Raw genomic sequence first — 27,000 nt, forward strand, 5'->3', positions numbered from 1 at the left:
AGTTAACTGATTGGAGTGACTGCTTTTCAGCATAGAGATGAAGGCGGGCCTTGCTTCCCTCCCTTGCCACACTTGTGTACCTGAAAAGTCATAGTATTTTAATATTCCCAGCCACAGTTACAATTGAGAGCCGAAGGTGCACGAAGTGAGCTGGTCATAAGCCGGACGATTGTTAGCAAGTTAGTTTGACGCCTAACAGATCCGCTTTATGAGTTTACATGTTACTAATATTTCCTCGATATTAAACGGGTACTTGTTTGATTGCGTCTTCGCTGTGAATATTCAAGATTTAAAATAACAAGCAGTGATAACTAGAAACGCCACCACTCTGCAGAAGTTAGTGATATGCTAATGCGAAAAAGAAATTTTTTTGAAGGGCTCCATCGCTTGGAGAGTGCTTTAGGCGCATTTTTTTTACACTATAGTTTTACTCTTTACTCATTTAAAAAAAAACTATGTACCTTACATACAAAAATATTTCTTTAGGCGCGAGCACCTACTAACACATACATACCCAGTGGTGTCTTGGTAGCTGTGACGTCATGAAATGATAAGCACGAAGCGGCAGTTTCGACTCATGGCAGCAGCAGTCGCATTTCGGCGAATGTGCCACGCAAAACCGCCCCTGCGTAAGATTTAGGAGAACGTTAAGAACATAAGGTGGCCAAATAATTCCTCTCCTCTCAATCCAGCCTGGCTCATAACCAATTCATGTTTCTGTCACGTAAAACGCAGATATGCAATTAGTTTTAATTTCACACGTATGCATCCCCAAACACAGATGAACCCACCTTCACGCATAAAATGAGGAAATGTTTTCAACTCCCCAAGTTAGCATCCTTCGCATTTGCTCAGCAAAGCTGTGAACTTAGTCTCCTATATCGGTGACTTCCACGCATAACTCCTTCCTTGAAGAAGCGTACTTTTCTTTGCCCGTCCGAGAGATATTTTCCGCGCGATTGCTCTGCGACGTCCTTACACCGCTGTTCCTCTGTGCGACAAGCAAGAGGCGCGAAAAGACTTGCTCCTCTTGAGAAGACGATGGCTGTCGACCTTTGCTGCCCTCTCTGTTCCCCAGTGACGCCTCTCCCTTCCTAGGCACCCTCTTCCGGATCCCATCGCCTTGTTCTTGCTAGCGCACCCAATTCGAAAGCCCCGCCTTTACTGTGTTCGCTGGTAATTCCGGCCTCACCTCACCCGGGGAACCCGCGTCTCTTCTTTACTTTTTGTGCTCTTGATGGCACTTCTCTACGCCCTCCTTCACCCCCTTTTTTATTTTGCGCACGTGACCACTTGGATTACGCGTCAGTGCGCCTGCTGCTGTGTAAGAAATAGCTGGGAGATGGCGGCCCGCTCCTTAGCAAACTTCAAAGCGTCCACCATCGTATTGAACAAGTGGATAAGGGGGAGCTAGTTGGTACGTGTCAAAAAACGAATTAGGCTAACAGCGCAAACACAGGAGCAAGGAAAAAAAAAAACAGCACACATCCTCGTGTTTTATTTTTTTCACCTCGTGTTTTGGCTGTCAATTCATTCTACCGTTATCGCCACTCATCTGCTCAGCGTTTTAAAACGCGCTATTGTTGAAAGGCTTACGACATTAGTAAGCCTAACGCCCGAGTAGAAAGCGTAAACGTGAATTCAAACCCCAGCCACATTCACTGTTTAGGCAAGAGTCGTGATATTTTATCTTCAAGTCGACTTACATATGTTACTTGAGATATAAGAAAAAAAGAATGACGTACGTGTAACGAAAGATTAAAAAGTATGTTCCAGCAACGGAGTTCATTGCGTTGAAATAAGAGAAAGTCTCACAGCACCGGTATGCTTCCCCTAAATGGAAAGCGGAGTTATGAATTAAAATTGTGAATACGTACAATAATGAGGCACATTTAGTCAGCTACATTGAAACCAGTCTTATCTCAGCACTGTGTTCGGAATGAATTCGCACTCACCTGCACAACCAAAATCACGGCCCTGCTCTAGTACTACTCGTTCGTTTTTTTGTCTTTTTAGTTGCACAGCCCTTACTAAGGCAGATGCTTTCCCACAGGTTTTATAACTCTGTTAGCCATGTACTGTGACAACGTGTTCATAAGGCCACAAATTTTAAACTTGTTGCAGGAAACATGGTGCAAACTCAGTAGAAAAAGATTCAGCATCTGTGAACCACTCATTATATATATAAATTTACCTGCAGATTGAATGTTTACGAACTACGCATTGCATCCTAAGCAAAAATAAAAAAGCGCTAGAAGTATATGCACTTTAAAGCAATAATTTTGGGTCCTAAAATGTGGGGTAGAACAACAATTACCATCATCGTCATGCCTGGTAAAAAATTTCTTTAAATACCAACGGTAACATTAACACACAGATGTATCATTGCTTATGGCTAGTCAAACATTATATTTGCATTAAGTACCATGTGCGACATTTTTATCCCGTCTATCCTGATTGAAAGAATAATAATAATGAAGTATGTTGTGCATCATTTGGGGTTACCGTGGCTGAAAGGAAGCCGACGAACAAGGAGGCCCCCTCAAATATAAGACAGTGAAACTGCGAAAACGTCTCTTGAAGCCCTCGTCAAATGCGAAAGCCACGAAGCACATATATCCTTATGAAGTTAGTTCTCATGAACCTTTGTTTTCAAATGTTTGTCTTCTAACTCATTCATAAAGTTGTTTCTGAGAAGAGGTTGCATACGCTAACTTGACCTGACTTCGATTCACCTTCTTACATCGGAAAGAGAGCGCCCGGCGGTCGAGTGTTTACTCGTCTCACCTGGAAAGGCCGCTATAAGTTTGATATCGCTGATCCCTGTCTGGCTCAGAGTCGCGTATTCAGAGCACCAAAAGGGGGAAAAGAAAGGCAAGAATCGAAGAGCGCGCGTGGGAGGGCGGGTTCCGCTTCTTTTGCGTCGCTCGAAGCGGAAGCACCAATCTCGGCCTGTAATCACACGTAGAAAGAGCTGCCGGCCCGACCAAGCGAGCGACTTGGCGAACCCTTGAAGCGAAATAGCGGGAGACAATAAAATGAACCCCAGATGAAAGCACCGCCGGGCCAGGCAAAAAACGGGCCAGCGAACGAAAACGCACGGGGAATTACTGTCGGAGGTTGAGCCCGAATCAAAAGATCCGGCGAGTGAGAGACCAGGAAGGAGCTCCGACAACAGACGTACGCCGCCGACGCACGGCCGAGCTGCATCGTCGATTCCCGGCGCGTCGTCCTTTCCTCCACCCGAGGAGCGCCGGGGTAAACGCTGATCTCCCTCCTTCGCCTCCCTCCTTTCTCACCGAGCCAAGAGAGTTAGAACCCGAGCCGCCACTCCTCGCTGGGCTCCGGCCGCCTATTGGTCGGCCCGGGCTCCCCGAGCGCTCACTCCGTCGCCGCCAGGCTCCGCCCTCGCTTTGCGTCTTTTTTCGCACCCTCCCTTCAGCCGATTGAGCAGGTCCTATTCTCTCCCCTTTCCATAACCGCGGCGAGGAAGTCGTTTCGTTGCCTCTTTTTCGAACCGTGGACGGCAGGGGAATGCCGGGAATTCGAGTCGCAGGGAGGAAGGCAAGGCTGCCTTCCCGAATAAGGAGAGCGTAGGGAAAGGGCAGGCGGAGGGCGAGTGCAGAGCGCTGCCGCTGCGACCGTGCCGGTCCGCGCGCTCGCCAGCAGCAGCGCCGCGAGCTGTCTGCGTCGCCTGGCAGCAGCAGACGGGCGGATTCCCCTCCGTGTCGACTCTTTGCGGCCATTTGGCGGGCTTTTTATTGGCGCGGAGAGGCCGGTCGGCGCACTTAGCCAAATTAAAAAAAGCGGGCGCGCTCTCGCGCGCTCCCTACGGCCGCCGGCGACACGTCCGAACTCAGCGGCTGCCCCCCAGCCAGCATGAGCGCCACGAGCATGGTGACCACCGACCACAACAGGGACATGCTTCTGGCCCTGCTCTCGCGGAACAAGGCACTCGAAGGTCAGCACATCTTGCTCTTCTCGTTCCGTCCCGTCTTGACCCTTTGCCTCGCGCCTTCGTGGCCAACGGTAACACGTGCATAACCTGCTGCTACTTTGCCTGGCACGAGGTCCCTAATTGGCTCCCGTTGGCTTCGAAAACGCAAACCACGAGACAATTATGGGGCACTGCCACTTCTTCACCGAAATCTAGCTCTAGCTTTGACTCCCCATCACGAGTCAAGCAATTGTTCGTCTGACAGTATCATTTAGAATGCCCGAATGTCCCACTTTGACTGCGACGTAGAGGATGATGCCCATGCGGTCAACGCAATGTTGTCAAAACTGGCAAACGCTGCGGGAGAAGCCGGACTGCGAAGTCATATAGTGGCGAAGGGTGCGCGAAAGAGGAAAGGTGAGGGCATACGAGGAGGAGGCGAGAATGGAGGGAGTAGTTAGGACACCCTTGCCAGAAAAGCGGCGCTCAACGGGAGAAAGGATTATCGTTCTTCGTTTGACTTATTAAATTAGCGAAACGAGGCTCCTACTGTCATGGCCAGTCGCTTTCGCGGAGAAGTAATTGCGGGAGAACGGAGCAAAATTTAGCGGATGTAAATTTAGTTATGACAAAATCTGGACGCTAGACGAAAGGCTTCTGTAAGGCGAAGCTGCAGATCCGGGTTCTTGCCGAAAGGGGAAAAAAGGATGGACAGGGAAAGAGAAAGCTTTTGAAGAAAAGAACAGCGATTTGCCACGGGGTCGGCAATTGTGGCTGCCGGGGCACTGAGCAGGGCGCTCCTAAACGCGTATCATCATGAAAGCCGGTTTGTCTTCAGTGGCTTTTATCGAGGGAACATCGCGAAAGAGGTAAGTGTTTCTGCATTCTGTGGCTGATTGCTGCACCTATAAGCTGCGCTGACTTTCACCGTGACCACAGTGCTGTCAACGCCATCTTATTAACGCGGGAAGCAGCGGCAGGATGAAGACTACGAAGAAGCGTGACGTCTGACGTTGAACAAGGGGCAGTCCGGAATGGTCTTGATGAACATTTGGCTGCGAGGCTGGGCTAAATGTCACCCCTCCTTTTTGTTTTCTAATGGAAGGTAATTTCATCACACCCTGTCGTATAAGAAAGTTCCAAGTTAAATGTAGGAAATTTCGCAGGTGCTGTTGTTGAGATAACACCACCTAATAAGTCGAACGACATAACTTAAAGCAGACGGAGACATCAAGTTGAGACAAAAAGTATCACTGGCTGTTTTAAGAACTATGTAGAACTGATTATTAGAATATCCCTTGATACACTACTATTTTTCGTGATCTACGGTAATATCAATCCCAGCCAACTCTCACGAAAGCCCAATTTAATTAGTATGTCTTAAACTAGCCAAAGTTTAAAAAGTGGATGACAATATTTATGGCTCCGCGCATTGCGAACTTGCGTGATGATGATGATGATGATGATGATGATGATCAAAACTTTATTACTCCCAAAAGAGGGGATCGACCGAGAGGTCGGTTACGCTGCTTAGAGGAGGTCAGCGGGGATCCCATGGGACACCGCGGCCTCCAATGCGCGTGACGCGAACTTTTGTGTTTTTTCTTCCATTCTCGCAGTGCGGTGCATCAGACGAGAAGACAGCTCTACGTTTTGGCAATATTATCCAACATGCTATACAGCGGTGATTAAACGATGACAAACTCAAGTGAAAGAAGGAAAGGCAATGTCCCCGTTTCATCTTCAGCGAACAAATACATACACTAGCATGTTAAAGACATCAAGGACGTCTAGCACTTGCTTTAGGCGCACAAAGTTGAGCTAGATATACTTTCGTAAACCACAGGTCATGACTCGATTCACAATGACGCGGGCTTTCGGAAACGTAAAATCACAAGTTCCATGAAGTGGCGCACAAACAGAACCGAAAGCCACCATTCCGCACAAAAGCTACATCAATCTATGATAAATGTTGAAAAGTTTGTTTCATTTTGGAATGACTAATTTTCCCAGTAAAGTGGTCTTCGCAAACATATAGTTCTTCGCAAACAGAGCGTAATAGTTCTGCCCGATATACACCATGAAGACCACATCAAAATGCGAAGGTTGTGTCTGTGCATATTAAATGAAGAGAGTCGCTGTATACACACGTGTGGCGTTTGTGTTGTGTATTTTCATTGTGCTCTGTCCGAGTATGGGCGCCTCCGCTTTTTATGCGATAGCAACATACGATAATACTGATAAAGCGTATGTTCCTTTACCTGTGGATCAGCGACATTCTATTTGTCTGACGACTTTTTGCAGAAAGTGTGCTTTCGTACTTACGCCGGAACGTTTTTTTATTTCAAAAGCAATTTCGCCACACGCGAGTTATTATGGTGCGAGTTGCAGACTACTTGAGGTTTAGATGGGAACTATGGGCGCTGACGCGAGGTTGTGCAGGGGTGTTTTTTTTTCTATCTCCGCTGTTTGGTGCGTTTACCGTTCTTAACTTGATTGTTTGATGCGTTTCGAAGCGACTGCGGAACACTTGTAGTGGATTTCAAGCCAAAGTCACGTTAACGCTAGAGTGTTTGGGACTCTTATTGCTTGATCACTGTCAAATGGAGAAAATTAACAGAATAATAAATGGAGTACCGGGGCACTACAACACTGGGACGTGCTGTGTTGCTCTGACATGTTTGCTTGTACTTGGCTTTTACCTCCACATTTCTATATATATATAGCAAATGCTGTAATTTAATCTGTGCTGGGGACGGTTTGCTTTGGCTTATATACGAAGTCTTGCTTCTGTTACCTACGGCCCTTGTGCGTTGTCTAATTTTTGCCTGAGCAGTTTAATATAAACACATTCAGCTAAAGCAGTCCACTTGGGTGCACGGCTGCTGACCCAAAGGGCGCGGGTTCAATGGAGGCGAAATGGTAGAGACACACCTACTGCGCGATGTTAGTGCACGCAAAGGACACCAGCTGGGCGAAATTTCCGGAGCATTCCGCCACGGCGTCAATCACAATCAAATAGTGGTTTTGGGACGTTGAACTGCACATATTATTATTATTATTATTATTATTATTATTATTATTATTATTATTATTATTATTATTATATTATTATTATTATTATTGTATTCAGCTACGCGATTTGAAGAGTTAGTTTACCGAACCTAATGTCAAATTCAGAATTCCCGCACAATGTATATGGCTTTATTAGGCGGCGGTTGCTGCTCAGCGATTAGAACTTGGGGCCGGACGTTAACCTTTGTGCCTTTATTTTTTAGCTTTCACTCTCTGGGTCGGAAGTGAACCCAGAGTACAGTTGGTAATGGAAAGTTAGTTAACCAGTGAAGCCTACTCATATGCTAACATCATACCAGAATTTATTTTTCAAAGAAGGTATAGATCTTCGGGTAGTTCAGCTAATGCGACCAACCGCTATTTACCACGGGGTGCTTCTAACACGTCTTTCTTCCCACTTCCTCCCATTAAAAAAAAAGATTTGTACGCGTAAGACAGTAATAACAATGCAACCTAATAGATATCAGAACTGCAGAAGCTTAATATTTGCTCTTTCCATGGCCAATATTGAAGACAATTCATTCCACGAAAATAGCGTCTTTGATAGTGAAATGTCACAAATGGCCCCCCTGGCAGTTTCGTAATTCCGGGACCTCCTTCCGTATACTACTGATGAATGAAGAAAAAAAAAGAACTGCACAAAAATAGTTCTACAGGTTACACTAGTCAAATTTACTAAAATTGAGCTATGAATTTCTTCTGTGATGCTTGAGTGCAATGTGCCGCATTAAGGCTTTTGCAGCTCATGGTTTAATGTCATAAGTGGTGGGACAAGCACTAGCAGTGCAAACAATGAGCAAATAGCGGAAATGGCGGCATCATACCATCATTCTCTCAATCCTCACCCTCACCAATCTTCCTCACCCCTTGTTATGCAAGGTGTATCTATCCCACCCTATGGCACATAAGTTTTGCGCAAAGCCGCAAGGTGGCGGAAAAACACACAAAATAGAACTGGCAGAGCTTTCAAAGTTGATTAATAAACGTAAGGTATGCGATGTAAGAAGGAGGAAGCGTCAATGCGGTGAAGAGGAAACTTGGGATAGGCGAAAACCATATACATGCACTAAGGGACAAGGAGAGCAAAGTAACTACCAATATGGCTAGGACAGTTAAAGTAGCGGAGGAGGTTTACAGATATCTCTACAGTAGTCGGGACAACCACGACCTTAATATAAGAACTAGCAGTAACCCAGATGACACCCCAACAGTAATGATAGAAGAAGTTAGAAAAGCCTTGGAGAGCATGCAAAGAGGCAAGGCTGCTGGTGAGGATCAGGTAACATCAGATCTGCCGAAAAATGGAGAGTAGAGTAGATTGTGTTAGAAAAACTAGCCACCTGTTTACGAGGTGCCGCCTGACGGGAGCAGTACCAGAATCTTGGAAGAATGTTAACATCATCTTAATACATAAGAAAAGGGATGGCAAGAATTTGAAGAATTACAGGCAGATCAGCTTTTTCACCATCGTTTACAAGCTATTTACAAAGGTAATTCTTAACAGAATAAAAACAACATTAAAATTCAATCAACCAAAAGAAAGGAACAGGAATTTAATCAGGCTACTCAACAAGTGATCACATTCATAATATCATTAAAATGACAAAGAAATACTCAACATACATTCAGCCATTTATAATAGATAAAGAAAAGGCATTTGATTCAGTAGAGATATCAGCAGTCATGCAGGCACTGCAGTATCAGGGCACCGACGAAACATATAAGGGTGTCCCATTAAAATTGGGCCAATAATTTGAAAATGAAAGACACTTCAGTGGCAGATTGAACCAAACGCATACTACTCGCACTAGCCTGCAGGTACTCAGGCTGTCTTTTAGTTCTCCCCATACTAAATAATTAGTAATTCTTAATTATCTATTTTTTAGTTATGGGCTGGAAACCCAAAATATGAACACTGAGATGTAGAGCACTTTGAGAAGCCACCGACAAAATTGTTTTCTGTGCGATACGTCTAGGGCTGTTATTTTTCCCGTGTTGTAAAGAAGCAGTGCACTATAGCAGTGCACTCACGGTCCGTCACGTGGCTTTTATTTTTACATTTCACGGGTTTTCTTCACAACGTGAAAAAAAATAACAGCGCGTGCTACAGGAGGTTATCAGAGGCCTCGAATGGGAAGAGTTTGTAATAAGAGTTAATGAATAGTACCTTAGTAACTTGCGCTTTATCGATGAAATGGCATTTCTGAGTTACTCACGGGAGGAATAGCAATTTATGATGACTGAATTAGACAAAAAGAGCAGAAATGCAAGTCTGCAAACTAATCTGCAGAAAATGAGCGTAATACACAACAACCTTGGAAGAGAACAGCACTTCAAAATAGCTAGCAGTGCACTTGAAGTTGTAAAGGAGTACGTCTTCTGAGGACAGATAGTAACCGCGGTGCCAAACCACGAGATTCAAGTAGCTAGAAGAGTAAAAATAGAGTGTAGCTCATTAAGCAAGCACTCTCCAATCATGGCTGGTCGATCGCCATTATCTCAGAAGAGGGAGTTATATAACACCTGTATCTTGCCGGTACTTATAAACGTACGGAGTAGAAACCTGGAGGCTTACAAAGAAGGTTCAGCTCAAATTGAGGGCGATGCAGCGAGCCATGTAAAGTAAAATGATAGGTGTAACATTAAGACACAAGTAGAGAGCAGAGTGGGTCAGGGAACAAAATGGGGTGAAGGATATCATAGTTGAAATCAAGAAGAAATAGACATTGGCCGTGCACGTGGTGCGAAGGTAGGATAACCGCAGGTTACTAGGGGTAACTAACTGGATTCCCAGAGAAGGCAAGTGGGTGAGGAGGAGAGAGAGTTATTTGGGTAGATGAGATTAGGAAGTTTGCAGATATAAAGTGGCAGCAGCATGCACCAGACCGGGAACATTAGAAAGACTTTTGTGCTGCAGTGGGCGTACTAAGGCTGATAATATATATATATATATATATATATATATATATATATATTAGATAGAAGGATAGATAGATAGATAGATAGATAGATAGATTGTGTAAACGTCTGTTTTCTCATATATACGCTCAAAATACCAGAAAACATCTGCACGTAAAAATTTCTTTACTGAGCACTTTATCGTCCTTTCGGGACGGCCTGCGTACAGTGAGGCAGTGCAGGATTTGGCTCCCCTAGCTTTGTAAACTGTAGCGGATAAACTTTCTCGTGTTCAAAGGAAGATAGAAAGGTGTATGGCACGTTTCTCCCTGACGAATTTCACCATGAACAGCGCCCATGTCAATGATACTGCGGATGGGGCCAGTCTGACTCGAGTTTCGTTATGGATGGAAACGTGCCACACATTTATATGAAGGCGATGCCTACAGCCACAAGCTCGTATTTCGCGTACTTTTTAGGTAAAATGTACACTCGGTACCATTATGCCCCACTTCTGCCCGTTGTCAGAATAACTTAAGCTCTGCCAAATCTGCTCGCAAATCGCGATGAAAGGTTATATGCCGAAATGGCAAGTTGTTTCATGCTTGAGCATGTTGCATGCACCGATAAAGAGCTGCCAGGACAGGTAGTGCTTCGCCCGGTCTATATGCGCAAGTTTTTGTTTCGCCCTCTACAGTTCCCAGGGCACCAAGAGAGGAGAGGCCGTGCTCACAATTTGGAATTCATTGTTATGCCGCCCGGTTCAGCCACTTGAGTTTCAGACAGCAAAATATTCGACGCACGTCCGGAAGACTGCTATGTGGGTAGCCTCTTCTCGACGCTAACTCTTACCCTGGAAAACACATAAAATTGTTTTTGCTACTTTAAATTAATGAAGAAAGCATCCTCTGTTCTCCTTCAGTGAACGACGAAGTCGATTTCAAGAGGCATCACTCGCCTTGGACAGAATTCCACGCATCTTTTGTCTATACCAACTTGTTCCTCAACTTCGAGGCCCTTGAAGGAGTAGAGTAGGAGGGGGGGGGGGCGGCGGAAAAGCGCGTACGAAAACAACAAGAAAAGAGAAACACGACGTAAAGTGTAGCGAGAGAGCGCTGCCCTCTCGACAGGCAGACAATGCGCGCACGCGGACGATTCGACTGTATTATTCAGGGCAAAGCGTGCGTATGTATATAGCATACGTGCTGAGCGTGGCCCACTTGGCAGCAATGGCAAGCGCCGAGATGGCGGTGTTTGGCCTTTTCATCGAAGCGCCTTCCCAATGGCCGCTTCTCCGCCTCGCTGACGCTGTAACCTCGCTCTCTTGGGCACGCCGTTTGGCGGCCGCGCCGAGACGTTGTCGGCACCGAAAAGTAGGTGCCCCTCTCTTCCCTTCACTGCGTGGCGGTATATAAAAGAAAGAGGAATAAACAAATGCGGCGAACTGAATGGCATTCGGGGTTGGATGCCCCTGCATAACGCGAGAAGGAAACGAGTGCTGCGAGACGCGTCGAAGACGCTACGAAAGCTCGTGAGCATGCGAAAAAAAAAGATGAAGAGGCGAGACGAACTAAGAGGAATAGGAAAGGGCGGAGGTCTTTGCCAAGACGAATGCTCGATGGATAGCGGGGCTACAACCGGGTTGCCTTTCGTTCCGTTTTGCCCCGTGTGCGCCCCTTCACTGCTCTCTCGGCCTCACCTCTCATTGTTTTTTATCGTATTCGCGCCCCGGTGGGGGTTCACGCGTTCTGGCGATCTGGCGAGCACTTTGAAGTTTTGCGAGGATGTGGGTGGTGCGCACGCTGCCGCCGCGCTATTTGCTTAGAGATGTGCGCTGCAGCGCGCGGGTGGAGCGCTCTGCGCGTGCGCCATGAATAATTCATGAAGGTGAACGGGTGAGAGCTGTCTTGGTCGTCCCTTGTTTCGCGTCCATTTTCGTTTTTCGTACTTTACAATATTTCCTCTTTGTTATCTCTCAACTTTCGGAGTTGTTACTCATTTTATTTGTTTCCTATCTGAGGTGCGGCTCTCAACCACCGGCTTCTTTCTTGCGGTAGCTACTGCACTGAATCCCGTGTTTCTTTTAGGTTGAATTCTTTGTCGAATGAGTTCAGAAGGCACTTTGTCTTTACTTTGTAGAAAAAATGCAGGCGTTTGTTCTTTCGTAGCACTTGTGTTACTTAAAGCATGGGCTTGCGCGCCGTTGTACAAGTTAGTGCCCAAAGCTCTGAAAGCCAACACGCACACCAAATTGGATTTATTTATTTATTTATTTATTTATTTATATGTGGGGTTTAACGTCCAAAAAACCACCATACGATTATGAGAGACGCCCTAGTGGTGGGGCTCCGGAAATACACCGACTTGGAGATCGTCAGGAAGTTTGAGGTTATTGCAAGCGCGAGAGGTTTGTGTTCCAATCGAATGCACAAGCCACTTGAGTCATGGTGCAATTCAAAAATATTTTTTCAGTGCTTGTGGATAAAATCAACTTGCATTACCATGTTTAAACTCTTTGCAAGCTATTGATGTACATAGGGGTCAAAAGTATGCTTCGGTTATTCGCTATTAGTCAAATCACTTGTGTCTTGCAGTTTATTATCATCCATTTTGCAAACAAGATACTTACAAGGGTTTATTAGTGTGATAGCGTTAAAGAGCTCGTTTTGCAGCGATTTTGATGTTTCGATGTCCGCGTCGTTGCCGTTTGATGCGAGCGAGAAATCAAGTTCTTCCGTGGGCGAAAAATTGAGAAACACGCAAATAATTGAATATTAAACATCTTCGTTTCAACTGAGCATCAAAATTCGGACCTAGCGCGTGACAAACAGGTGTTTTGCCACAAAGTCGCACCCTTGCTTTAAACTGCATGAAAAAAAATGAAGAAAACCCAGTGTATGATTGTAGACTGAATACAAGCGACACATGTAGAGAGATTTTAACGTATATATCATGGCATGACAGAAGCGTAGAATCAAATTAGGCACCAAAATACGCGAATTACGCAATCAGTGTGTGTTTTAAAGGTCTGAGCATTCCAAAGTGCTCAAGCATAGCTGATTATCATTGTGCTCATTTTCATCAACTGCATCAACCAAGTGCCCAGCTGCGCAGGTACGCGCGGCACCCAGCGGACGTGTAGTGGGCCCTTCACAACTGGACTTGTAGTAGACATTCTTTGAAAGCACTAAACAGCTAATATTAGAAGCACAGACGTTCCTCTCTTTACGGCGCTGTTGAGTTGTCCACCAACAAGCAAAGCGAGGCTAGTGACTGACAACACGATGCGTATGGGGTGCGATCGTACTACCACGTTGTACTACTGAAAGCGAAACTAAAGCGACTTACAAGTTTTTGGAACACAGAAACATAAACGCCATGCGAGTTTTTGTGTACGAAAGCCAACAGCCGCACCCTAATTATGAAATATTTCATTCAGTGCACTACTACTGGGAAGTACACATTCACAGGTTCGGCTAGTGAAAAAAAAATTGTAGACGCACCTTGTAATGCAGTTTCTGTTCTGAATTTCGTACATTATCGTGAAAAGGTTTCATAATATGCATACTCTACAACAAACGCAGAAGTTCACACTAGAATATGAAGTAGACGTGAATATCAGAATGAAATGCTCATGTATGCTGCTACTGTGTCTGATCTCGTTGCTACTATGTACTCACTGCTACTGTGTACTGATCTCGTTGCAGAACTACCGAATTACAAAACCAATATCTTCTCTTCTGTGAATACAGCTACCATGGCATCAGCATGTAGCTAACATGTCTTACTACATAAAAGCATTAGCTAACATTGTATTTATAAGAAGTTTATCTGTACGATCAAACCGTGTTCGCTGGTTTTTGGTCAGTTACATTTTTTTAATAACCCACCTCTTGTGTAATGCCATTTGGCCCTGAGGATAAATTAAATAAATAAATAACGAGTATAAATACAGTCGTCCGTGGCCGTGGAATTCTTCCCTCTTGCCTTTTTTTTTCTTGTGCTGGCACACAGTTATTCCAGTGACATTGTGCAGCATTTTATGTTTCTGCAACAATGCTAATGCAATCACAATGCGGAGATACAAGTTCCCTCTTTCTTAATGAATTACTTTGATTACACGTAAAATAATTGTTGAAAAACCTGTGGTTGTATGCAGTTATGTACCACCATTCTCTCTTCCAGCTCTTTAGTTGAACACAATAAAACACAATATTTGAATAGGAAAACGCTGCCCCATTCAAATTTTCGGAAGAGACTGAAACTGGCATTATTGCAAAGCACAGTAATCAGGTAGACACGAAATAATTAACATTACATTTTTAATACTTCACTTTTGCCCGCTGATTGTCATCGTAAAAGCAGTATTAAAGTGATGTTTAGTAAGTGAAAATTTATCCTTTGGCTAGCAGCACTTTTGAGATAAACGCAGTTACCCACGCAATAGTGATACAAAGTGCCCCTTCGAACAGTCAACTACGTACATAAATGAAATAACAGTACATAAGTAAGTTAAGAAGTTTCAATGCTTTCTTATAGATGGCACAAAAAATGAGAAGGCAGCGAGCAGTAAGCGCACGTCTATGAATGCACTTCTGCCTTTTTCTTAGTAATAGTAACAAATACTGTACTTCAGTTTTTATTTATTTTTTTATATTGCAGTATTGTTTTATATTGCTACTTGCTCGGACATGGGCTGGGCATGTAGCACGTAGACAGGATAATCGCTGGTCATTAAGGGTAACTAACTGGATTTCCAAAGAAGGCAAGCAGGTTAGGGGGAGACGGAAGGTTAGGTGGCGGATGAGATTAAGAAGTTTGCGGGTACAAATTGGCAGCAGCAAGCACAGGACTGAATTAACTGGTGGAACATGGGAGAGGACTTTGTCCTGCAGTGGACGTAGTCAAGCTCATGATGATGATGATGATGATATTGCAGTATGAATGTTTCTGTGAATTTGTTATATTAATTGTTCCAGCGGCTTACGTGCCAAAACCAAGATATCATTATCGGGCCTACCACAGAGTGTATACCGGAATACTTTTCATTAAGTGGGGTACTACAATGCTCCTCCAACTAGGACGTCCTGCTCCACCATGGTAATCCAGTGGCTAAGGTACTCGGCTGCTGACCCGCAGGTCGTGGGATGAAATCCAGGCTGCGGCTAATGCATTTTCGATGGAGGCGAAAATGCTGTAGGCCCGTGTGCTCAGATTTGGGTACACGTTAAAGAACCCCAGGTGGTCTAAATTTCCGGAGCCCTCCACTACAGCGTCTAACACTAATGATAGGGTAGTTTTAGGACGTTAAACCCCACATATCAAATAAATCAAACTCGGGCACTCAAACCCAAGCCTTGTGTTTATCAGCGCAGCAATGTAGCCGCTAGGCTGTCATGACGGATCAAACTGCTTTTTAGAGGGAAACAGCGCGAAAAACGGGAAAACAGACAGAGAAGGACACATAAAGAGCACTGACATACAACAAAAATTTTATTCTTCAAACCACGCATATATACCTATGCAGTGGAACGAAATAAAAGAAACAAAATAAATAGTCGAATTGAATGCGTGAGTAGGCCTTGGGTTGCCCTCTCAGAAAAAGAAGTAGACTTTTTTGCTGGTTGATTGCACGCGCTTTGAGAATTACTTTCTGATGTTTATTTTATATTCATATTCGACGATCACTTTTGTTTTTGTTTTTGTTTTCCGTTGCACTGCATAGGTGCTTGGATTGAAGAATAAAATTTTTGTTGCAAGCTAGCGCACTGTATCTGTCCTTCTTTGTCTGGTTTCTCGTTTTTTGCGATATTTCCTTCCAATATGTCGTACCAACATGCCTAAGCAGCCACTTTAGCTGGATAAAACAGTATTTTTTCGATGGAAGATTTTAAAAGCAGTGACGCGCAAGTTTGAAAAGGCTGACGGATGCGTCTTTGTAAAGCGTGCACCACCTTAGACGAGTATGTGTGCGGTGAAGCCAATGCTAGGGCCGTCACACTAAAATTTGCATCGACGCACCGAGGAGTCAGTTTCTTCCGCTACAATTCTTTACGTTGTTTGCCTTTTCAGCAATACACAGAAAAAATCTAAACGAGATTGTTGCATGACAGAGGAATTTACATAAAATTATCACTACTACAATCATGTGTGCCAAACGCAACCAACAATAGAAGGCTACATGTACATGATGGCTGTGGATAGCGCTAAATCTCAGCATCGAGAAAAATGTTTAATACAGGGGAGAGTGAAATTATTGTTGTTTTCACTATTTTCTGCTCTTTTTTTTTGAGAAATGTCGTTATTAGCCAGTAACCGAAATTTCATTGCATCGTTAACATAAAACAAGCGATGGTGCTAGTAGATTGACCGTGAGTGTATTACATTTGCAAAAGTTTCGGGTAAATAGCCGAAGCACTATAGCTTAGTGGAATATCACACTAACGAGTGATGACACAGGGTCTGCACTATGAAGTTCAAGAAGTGAAACACTACGGCATTAATAATAATTTTTCGCGGGTTGTAGGCTGGCATTTGCTATGCTATCCTTTGTCATTCTTCTGAAAAGCGTGGTATCCGCTGAACACTTCCAAGGAATTCCGTGCCAATCGTTCATGCAGTGGCTGACGGCGATGAGGAATTATGCCTGAAGTGAGTATGCCCCGCAGTTTGGTGATCAAGAACAAGCTTTTATATTGGGTTGGAGCATTGGACGACCCACTCGTTACGCTATTTGCGCTCTGTGACGCCTGGTTGTTCTTTTTCGGTTCTAAAACGCTTTATTACTCATAGTACCGCGATTACTTTTCCGACATCAGGCATGCCTATAAGAAATTGGTGAACATGTCCCAAGCACTGGCGTGGATCATTGGTAGAATACTGGAACACAGTGGATCCGGGTTAGATCACAGCTGTGACCTTGGTACTATTTGTTTCATATTTCGTGCGATAGTGGTTATGGACCTCAGTGGCGGTGGGAGCGGACAATTACGGCACCGCCCGTGACACGAGCTCTGATCTCATGACAGCTTTCGCTGTAAAACGACAACGCCATGCAGTTCTTCGTACTTTGTTCACGGTGGTGTATTTTCTGTGTTAATTTTCTTTCTTTCTTTTTCTCTTTTTCTCTTTCTTTCTTTCTTTTATTCCTTAATCTATACATTTATTTATTTCTCTATTTCCTTCTTTTCGCTGTATAACGAGAATACAATGCACTGCTACATACCTCGTTCAAACTGGTGTATTTTCTGCAGTAGATTTTTCTTTCTTTCTTTCTTTCTTTCTTTCTTTCTTTCTTTCTTTCTTTCTTTCTTTCTTTCTTTCTTTCTTTCTTTCTTTCTTTCTTTCTTTCTTTCTTTCTTTGTTCTTTCTTTCTTTCTTTTTGTTTTCTTTTATATATTTACGTTAATATTTATTTCTCTATTTTTTACTTACTTTCTTTTTCTTTTTTCTCTTTTGCTCTTAAAGGAAGCATTTTTACCAATACGGACAGAATAAGTGCGAAACTAGTGGCGCACGTTTCCAAGCAATTTTTGTTCGAAGCACTCAACGTGGGGCGAAGCCTTAGAATCGTGCGCATATCATTGTGCTGCCGTAGACAAACGATCTATACTATCTGAAATACTTCTGACCTGTGAGATCATGCGGTGTAATTGCCGCCTGTATCTGAATACCTACAGTACTTATGTACAACACAATTTGACAGTACTTGACGCTTCTATAGCGTTCGTTTGGAGATTTGTTTGGTTCTTTTTGTTGCTTCTTTTCTCTACGTTGCGACTGCACGCAGCAAATTCGTGTACTTATCAAATCAAAAGAATATGTCGTTGTATGGTTTGTCACTTATCGAAGTGATAAATTTGTGAATATTTTAATGCTCTCATCTTTCTAAATGTAGTCAAATGCTGCTTCCGCAATAAAGGAGGAAAAATACGGACCATTCCACTCTGTGAAGTTGGATGACCAGCAAAGCTGTATTACGAGAAAAAGGTCTATAAAATCACCGTCCAAGCACTCCGTACAAAAAAGGGTAACCAAGAAAAGCTGAAACGTGCGGCCCCGGTGTCTCGCAGTGGGTTCAAGCCGACGTGGCACTGAAGTCGTTCAATTTTATTGGTTACATGTTCGTGCTTTTTAATAAGGCTAAAGACACGTTTGGCTTGGCTTTACCACAGTGTATATTTCACATGCTCGCATTTCATTGTTCCTCGCACGAACCCGGTTATGAAGGAGCGTGAGGGGTAGTTAAATGCGGTTTACGATGCGTTAATTACAGTGGCTGTTTTCTAACCACAGGCAGTCACTACCGAAGCCAATGCGCCACTGGAGACACTCCCGCCGTTAGCGGGCATTCCCCCAGCCGAACGCACTCCCGCAATCTCCACGTTGACGGCGCACGCCACTTGTTCAGCGTAGGCGCTGAACCGTGTCACGTGTAGGCAGAAAGAAATTGGGTGCATTTTTTCTCATCTTCAAGAACCACGCATTCATTGTTTAATGCGGCGTTGTTGCATACGGTTGACATCGCGAGCTAATTGGTGGCGTGGTTTGCAGGATCCGCCCGCCACCGGCGCTTGCACTTCCGTTCGCGATTCAGCACGGCTTGGAAGGCTGCTGGATCATCGATACACAGTTGTTTTCGACACTCGGCTTTCAGGGCCTGTTTTTGTGATAGGACTGCACTATCGGCCTGGTGATTGCGACCTCTCTCACGTTCCCACTGTCGGCGATTTTCTAGAGCTGTCCGTGGCATACTCATGTGGAAGGTTTTAGGAGATACTGGTGCGCGCGTGCTCGGCACCACGGCTGCGACGAGATGGACGACGTCACTCACAACGCAGCCAATGGCACGCGTGCTTGGGTGCGTCGCTGATCATGACGTAACTCATTGGATAGCCAATGGATACCACTCGTGACACCACCGCTGGATAGTTTTTCGTTTCTCCTATTTATGCAGAGCTTTCGCTGTAAAATGAATATTCCTGAACGGGGTTGGCACTGGAGCCAACGTTTAGATAAGTGGCCTCGTCTTCTTTAGGACGCCAACAAAGATGCAGCTTTGAACAAGACGAGGCAACTTGTCGGAACATTGGTTCCATCGATACCCAGTGTTGAAGAATAGTATTCATCTCTTCAGGCTTTTGTTAGCTCCTGAACTTCTACCTTGTTAGGGCTAGGAAAGGACATGTATTTACTGTCATGACTTGATAATCGCAGCGATGACAATATTTCGAATACTACGATATACACAGACTGGTTCGGGTTCAAGCTAAGACACGTTCTTCACTAAAGGTAAATATTTGCAGGGACATTGTTGAGTAGTGTAATGACTTGAATTTGTGTCGCACTTCAAAAAAAAAAAAAAACAATTTTAGCAGCAACTGAGGGAACAATTTCTTCCATAGTTTTAAGATGTACCACATTGAAGCTTCCAACGATGTTCACAGGGCCGTATTGCGAAGCATATAGAACATTTATTTTTTCATTTATTGCATCATCATTGTTAATATTCACTATTTATTTTAATAAATACGGAGGACTTGAAGTTTTCTCGATCTCCGCTGTGGGTCAGCCCGATATGGCACCAACTCTTGGATCAGCCTAAACCAATATTTTGCCCATTTTATTGGGGCCCGGAGATGAAAAATGAATGAAACCTTGGTTATATATATTTTTTTGCGAAAAAAAAAGAAAGCAGGGACTACTTCGCACTAGCGGTGTTAAGCCTGAAGTACGGGGGGAAAAGGATGACCTGCCTCGCTTCTTTATATCTCGATATTTCTTTCTTCATCTCTATTATCTTATTGTTTTCTCTTTCTATCTGTTTATTCTAATTTTCTACTATTTCACTTGTTTTCTCATTGTTTCTCTACATCTCCTTTTTCTCCTCTCATGCCCCTCCGCGGTGGTCTTGTGGCTAAGGTTCTCGGCTGCTGACCCGCAGGTCGCGGGATCGAATACCGGCTGCGGCGGCTGCATTTCCGATGGAGGCGGAAACGTTGCAGGCCTGTGTGCTCAGATTTGGGTGCACGTTAAAGAACCCCAGGTGGTCAAAATTTCCGGAGCCCTCCACTACGGCGTCTCTCATAATCCTATGGTGGTTTTGGGACGTTAAACCCCACGAATCAAATCATCATCATATCAATCAATCAATCAATCAATCAATGAATCAATCAATCAATCAATCAATTTTTCTTCTCTCTCTTTTTGATTTCTTCTCTTTCCCTTTCTTCATTTTTGTATTTTCTCTGTTTTTTATCTATATCTTCTTTAGTACCCCTTTTTGTGTTTATTTCCTTTCATATCTTTCTCACTGTATTTTCTTTCTGTGTTTTTCTATCTTTTTACTGTGTTCCTTTCTTTTTCTCTGGTTCTCTTTTATCTTTCTTTCTATCTAACTCTTTTCTTATCTCTACCTTTATACTCGTTCTATCGCCTATCAGACCTATTACATGCCAAGCTGGACAAACTGGTGCACGTGTTGTGGTAGTGAAGCGGAAGATGGAGAAGAGAACGAAGAGTGCACGGGCTGGTTTTTGAATGCTGTTTTCAGTCTGCTGTGCATGACATAACAAAAAGCTTAACAGCTCGGTTGTTAAAGTAGCGTTTCTTACAGCTGGGTATCATTAGGATCGAGTAGGCAGAAATATGTGTTCACAATGAGGTTGCAAAGACTCGAAGTGGTTCTGCGACATTTTGCAGCCTCGCATTAAGATTGGCGACCCGGATACCGGGCGCACATTGTGAATAAGCTCGCGTTTTATGCAATATCTACCCCTAGTGAGAGTCAAGACCAAGAGCTCATCGAATAGGGGCGGAGGGACTTCGAAGCAGTGCAGAAGACCACAGCGTGCCAAGCCGAAGCCAGAGGCTAATCTTTTAATCTGCGCGGGAGACGGCTCAGCAGCAAATGCGTTCCAGCAATCGTGAGCCCCGGTCAATCATATTCGGTCGCAGTTAGTCCGCGCTGGAGGGGCGTTCGCTGTCGGTAGAGGGATTCCAACAATGGCGATGGTGACAATGGTGAGCGGGTACTCATGGACTCGCATCGTCACCCTCCGTCCATGTACGCGCGGCGAATGGGGAGTCGGCGCGGCTTGTTCGACAGGGGAGCTTGCACTCATTGCTAATTTCGACAGGAGGCTGAATAAGCGCTGGGCCTTTCCTCACGGATAGACTGGCGGCACATATCGAGCCAGGATTAAGGCGGCGCCGGATTATCTTCCCAATGCTGCGCGCCCTCATTCCTGAAACCAGTAGATGTGCCCTTTCGACCTCGTGGCTGAAGGGGGAACAAAAACCGAATGACTTCGTCCCCAGACTTCGCAATAGCGCCCTAATAACTTTGGCTGTAGTTTATTATTGGAATGTATGGATGCGAATGTGACCCATGCTAGCTAGCCTCGTGTAGGCGACTCCCATGCGATTAATCTAGTACACTACTGTCACCGTCCTGCTTTGCTGTAAATTAACACTCGTTGAGAGTGCTCCTGAATAGAAAGGCGGATCTAGCATATATATTTAGTGTTTGCAAAGTCTTATTTTTTTAAATCATAATTTCTGGAATGCAGATGCTATCAGTGAAAGTTGCCTTGCTAATATCTTGTAGAACTTCACTTTGTTGAGGTATCTGCCAAGAGGGGAATCAAGTTATGAAAAATAAGGTTTATGGGAACAAGTGGGTGTGGAAAAAAAGAAAAGCCCTAGTGTAACTTTAGAAAAACAACACTTGGTGTTTAACTGTAACATCATCAATTTAGCCTTCCATTTTAATGAAAGCTTGCTTAAAGTCACCCTTGTTATGTTTTAACTGATGGTTACGCAAGAAGAGGCTAATCGGCGAAGACGATGTGGGGGTATAGAAGCGTATGAATAATTAAAACAACAACAGTCGATGTAGGCAGCGCACCCACAGTCGGTAAGTTCACACATGGGTTTTTACTTGTTAATTTTACTATGGTGACGCGACTCCAGTTGACACATGAAGACAACGGTCTTAAATCAGCTTAGACGCCTCTCGAGGCCCACTGCCTCCCGACATATTAGCTTACGAGTGCAAGGTTGCAGTTTCTCTATCGAAGTTCTGCATTTTACATAACAACACAGAATAATGAGTGCAGCAAGTATGGAAGTTGATGCAATAAAGTCCATATATATATGTGTGTGTCATTTCAGTTCAAGTGTACTCGTGGAGGTATGTGTGAATGTGAGAAGTAGTATCTGAGGCGTTATATTTCATAGAAAAATTTCGTGTTGACTAAAAGGTGCTTCAAACTTTGGGCACCAAGTGAAAGTGTTCCGCTAAATGATTTATATAATATTGCTGTTCTGAGTAATTAATACGAAACAATTTTTTATATACCTTCAAGGCACAACTATTTCATACAATGGTAATTTTTTTTATTTTCGTTTTTTTCTTTCTTTTTTGCTTTGGCAAAGCTTGCTTGCAATCTGCTGCATGTACAGCCTTTTTTTATTAAAAAACCCAAACGTTTTCGACCGCAATATATTATATTTTCGCCTTTATAAGTTATCATAATAAATTACTAAAATACATTATAAGCAAATGAAGAGAAAATGTTGCCTAAATATTGTTGCAAAGTAGGGAGAAACAATTTTTTGACTCGTATAGCGGCTTCATTTTTGCAATGTAGCGGTTGAAGTAAAAATATGAATTTTATGTTGTTGAATAGCATAATTTGTTCCTACGATAAGCTGAAAGATTTGAAAGAGTTAATTTTTTTTCAAGGGGGGAAAACAAAATTCCAGCTGAACAACCACATGGTAATAAGAAGCCTGCCTTTGCCTCACCTCCACTGCATAGGGCGTCACCGCGAGGTTCTAGTGAGGGCTTTTCGGCAGCGAATGATGCGTGCCATACAACTGCTTGTCGCTTGTTTTTTTTTATACTGCGGTATAGAGCGCCGAAAAGGGCACTAGTGTTAATTTTAAGGAATGGTATCTTTTCCCGTGGAAAATCAAAGGGCAGGTTATATTCAACCGCTTCTTAGTCCCAAGAGGCAGATTTATAATGCAGTCGGTGGCCTGCAATAAAGTATTGAGGCATTGTATTTGGCTTCTGATAATTAATACACGGGGTCCTACTAATTAATAACGACATAGTTAAATTATATTTCATCTAGTATGTTTTTGTAATGTTTCAGGTATGCCAATGGGTGATCTCTTACCACTGATGTGCGCGATGAAATGACGTATCGTAGACCCGTTAGAGATGATTCAATATTGTAACCATAAATAATACTGATACTTTAGTCACCAGTTCTGGCTCTATTTTAAGCTTTTCATCTATTTTTTAATGGTTCTAGAGGGTTGGAGACATTAAGCACATCACCATTACTGGATGCTATCTATCTATCTATCTATCTATCTATCTATCTATCTATCTATCTATCTATCTATCTATCTATCTATCTATCTGTCTATCTATCTATCTATCTATCTATCTATCTATCTATCTATCTATCTATCTATCTATCTATCTATCTATCTATCTATCTATCTATCTATCTATCTATCTATCTATCTATCTATCTATCTATCTATCTATCTATCCATCTATCTATCTATCTATCTATCTATCTATCTATCTATCTATCTATCTATCTATCTATCTATCTATCTATCTATCTATCTATCTATCTATCTATCTATCTATCTATCTATCTATCTATCTATCTATCTATCTATCTATCTATCTATCTATCTATCTATCTATCTATCTATCTATCTATGTATGCTCCGGTTATCTTCTCTCCAACACTGTGCTTGTAGCGCTTTCAAATGTTTTCATCTGAAATGCCCGGGTATATTGAGGACATATATCCTTAAAATGATGATACAGGTGGGATTTCTGCAAAGCAAACGTCAGTTAAATGTTCGTCAGCTTCAGTGTGATAATCGAAACATGTGTGGTAAAGCTTGTGATAAAAATTAATTCGCATACTTTAGGCACTACCCAGATATATTGTAGAAAACGTTCCCACTATCAATGTCCACCTAGTCCCGAAGCTTACCTCCAGAAAAGGTAGCTGCCTATATGCGTCATAGCTTCTTCCTAATAATAGATCACCGCCATATGAAAAAAGAAAAGAGAACAGCACCTCATATGCTGTCAACATAGCGATGTTGCTCGCTGCGTTCTTATACCATTGTCTGTGGTCTTCGTAAGTTGAAACAAATATCACACCTCCTATTTTGTGTATGGGAGCTTCTCCGCGACGTCAGTTATGTTTCGGAGAACCACCGCTTTTCATTTGTTTGTTTCTGGACGGCGGAATCCCCAGTAGTGCCGCTGACTTCCATCCGGGCCACGCGCGCCCACTTCCGGTGAGCGTGCCCAAAACTTCCGGGCAGCGACTCCCATTTCCGGATTCGACCCTGCAAGCTCGTTTACCAACACTTGGCGCTTGCTGGTTCAGAACTTTGGTTTCAATGGCCCGTTTGCGCCATTGTTTTTGTGCACACATTGCAAAAGGAATCTGAGTGCTACTGTTACACGCAGCAGGTCGCGGGATCAAATCCCGGCTGCGGCGGCTGCATTTCTAATGGAGGCGGAAATGTTGTAGGCCCGTGTGCTCAGATTTGGGTGCACGTTAAAGAACCCCAGGTGGTCGAAATTTCCGGAGCCCTCCACTATGGCGTCTCTCATAATCATATGGTGGTTTTGGGACGTTAAACCCCATAAATCAATCAGTACTGTTACACGCAGTACAATTGGGCTATGCCTTTACTTAGATTTATCGGAACGACTGGTGAGAGAAGAATAACGTGGCAGAAACTGCTAAGCGAAACTACTGGAAACAAAAATATTGAGCTCGTTCTTTAAACGACTTCTCGTCAGGAGTGACTGGAAATCACGGTTATTCCCTGAAAGTTGTAACGTGGTGTCTAGGAAGCATTCTGCCGAAATAATTTCTTAAATCGGTTCATTCTTGGACACGTTTAAGCGAATACCAGTGTGCCAGTCTTCACACCTCTTTTGGCTAGCTTATCTGCGAACGCGAATATTTGTTCTCTCTGCCTCGGCTCACGTTCGCCAGCGCTGTCTTTTGAGAGTTGCCGTATAAACGTTGACGCGATAAACACTACCTTCTGTCCTTTCTGTTCACTTTCTATATTGCTTCACGACGTACCTGCAGTGGCAGTGGCATTGCGCCCTTCACCTCACAACATGCTCGTTGTTTTTTTTTTTGGCCGTGTCTAAATCTGGTGAGCGGCTGTTTAATGAAGACGATCAGATATACACAAATAGATAGATGTTTTGTTTTCATAGACTCAGCGAGCCCTTATTAGGTGGAGGCAATGTCAGTGCTTCATGTCGAATTGTGTACATTGCAGTAAGTCCGTATACTCTTGAGACCTCAGTATTCAGCGGAGTCATTGTCGAGCACTCGTGTAAACGTACCACCAACATAAGCTAACATTGCATGCGGCAGTTCCAGCGAGAGTTTAAGTAGCCAGAACATCTGACAGCATAATTCAATAAAACTGGAGAAAAAGAGAAAAAAAAGACAAGGATGATAAATGTATGTCGTGCCTGCACAGTACACCCATTTCGCGTTGAAGTTTCTTAAGTACAAACACAGGGTAAGACTTGTGTTAAAGTGAGGGCGCCTCGAAATGTTTATTTATTCTTTTTTTATCACATCATGAGAAACTTACTGCTGTAAAAATGATGAACACGTCTATCTAACGCGTCACATCTTCTTAATTGGTAACTAACGCTCGACATCTGCATATTTAAGCACAGTCGTCGGTGACCTTAATTATTTTACCACTTCTAGTTTAGAAGTGTTTACATGATTGCATGCGCTTACAGACATGGAAAACATTATACACATAGAAAACATTCCAAACTCCGTTACAAGTATCTTTAGAACCAACCATTCAGTGCCTACTTAACCTGATTCCTGTTAAGCTATGGTTTGCAAAAGTAATTTATTCGAGTATGTATACTCCAAAAGTGAGACTATGTGCTGGAAACCCCTTCAAGGCCACCGAGAGCCTCTGCGAAAGCAGTAGTTACTAGCACCCATCGCAGGCGCATGCGCCTCCGGAACCAGCAGACCTTCGTATGCTTTCACGCCTTGTCGCCGGTTTTGATGCACCTCACACTACGCAGAGCGCCATCGAACGCGAGGCAGTCGTAGCAAGCTCCCTTCGCGCCCAAAGCCGCCGGCAACCCACTATCCGCGCGGAGCACGAGGGAGCACGCATTGCAAACGGCGAGCATTCTGTGCATAACAGCCTTCTATTCTGCCTGTCTCCCCCTTCGCCTCGTTACTGTCCATTTTTCGAGCAATCTCCCCTTACCTCCCTCTTCGCTGAACGCTCTTTCTCTCGGCCTCAACAGCAGTGCAAGCAAAGCTCAGAGCATGCGCGGGAAACGCGCGTCTGGGTATCATCTGGGGGAGAGTCAGCCTGGCCAAGCCGACTGGCTGGCTGCTCGCTGTAACCAAATTATCTTCGGCCCTTATCGTTTGCCCCCTTCCGACAATCTCTAACCCACCCTTCATTCTCTCTGCTTCTCCTTCCTCATCGGGTTCGCTCCGTATGGGCACGTTCCACCATCACGCGCATAATCCCGTTAAGAATTACAAACTGTTTTTAGGTAAGGTCGCGCGCTCGGCCACTGCTCTCTGGAGGGCCCCCGCTGACTCCTGTCGGGGAGCCCTGCAGGAAGCGGAACTCAAGCCACGTGACTTCCACGCGCCGCCCGTGCTGCCCCTAATTCCCCACACACCCCACTCTGCGCCCTGAGCGCGCTTCGGTCTCACGGCGAAACGAGCCGCCGAACGCCTCGTACTGCATCGGCAATCCCCGGTGCACGCGACCACTAGCCCACTGTGCGGCACGAGCTTTCTCGGCACGCGCCACTCCCTAAGGACCACTGGGAGCAGACCGCGTTACAATATGGCACTGCGCCACCTTGGCGTGAAAGCAGCCCCTGCGCTTTTCCCGTTCCTTCGGAATTTGCCGATTTGTTCTATCTTTTCGTTCTCGCACTTTTCTCGCTTGATTTTTCTGGTGACAGGAGAGCACCCTCAGCGGTGACATTTCACTTCGCTCTT

General features: G+C 44.1%; 1 protein-coding gene across 1 annotated transcript in view; it reads left to right on the top strand.

Annotated features, from left to right (window-relative positions):
• Positions 1–3,702: 3,702 nt before the first annotated feature.
• Positions 3,703–27,000, top strand: part of Lim3 (Lim3 homeobox protein) — a 303,916-nt gene continuing 280,618 nt past the window's right edge. Inside the window, exon 1 of the mRNA XM_075879425.1 lies at positions 3,703–3,961. Coding sequence (XP_075735540.1) covers positions 3,880–3,961 — 82 coding nt within the window. The 5' untranslated portion in view covers positions 3,703–3,879. The remainder of the gene's footprint in view (positions 3,962–27,000) is intronic.

The sequence above is a fragment of the Rhipicephalus microplus genome, chromosome X (assembly GCF_043290135.1).
Source record: "Rhipicephalus microplus isolate Deutch F79 chromosome X, USDA_Rmic, whole genome shotgun sequence".
NCBI classification, from domain to species: Eukaryota; Metazoa; Arthropoda; class Arachnida; order Ixodida; family Ixodidae; genus Rhipicephalus; species Rhipicephalus microplus.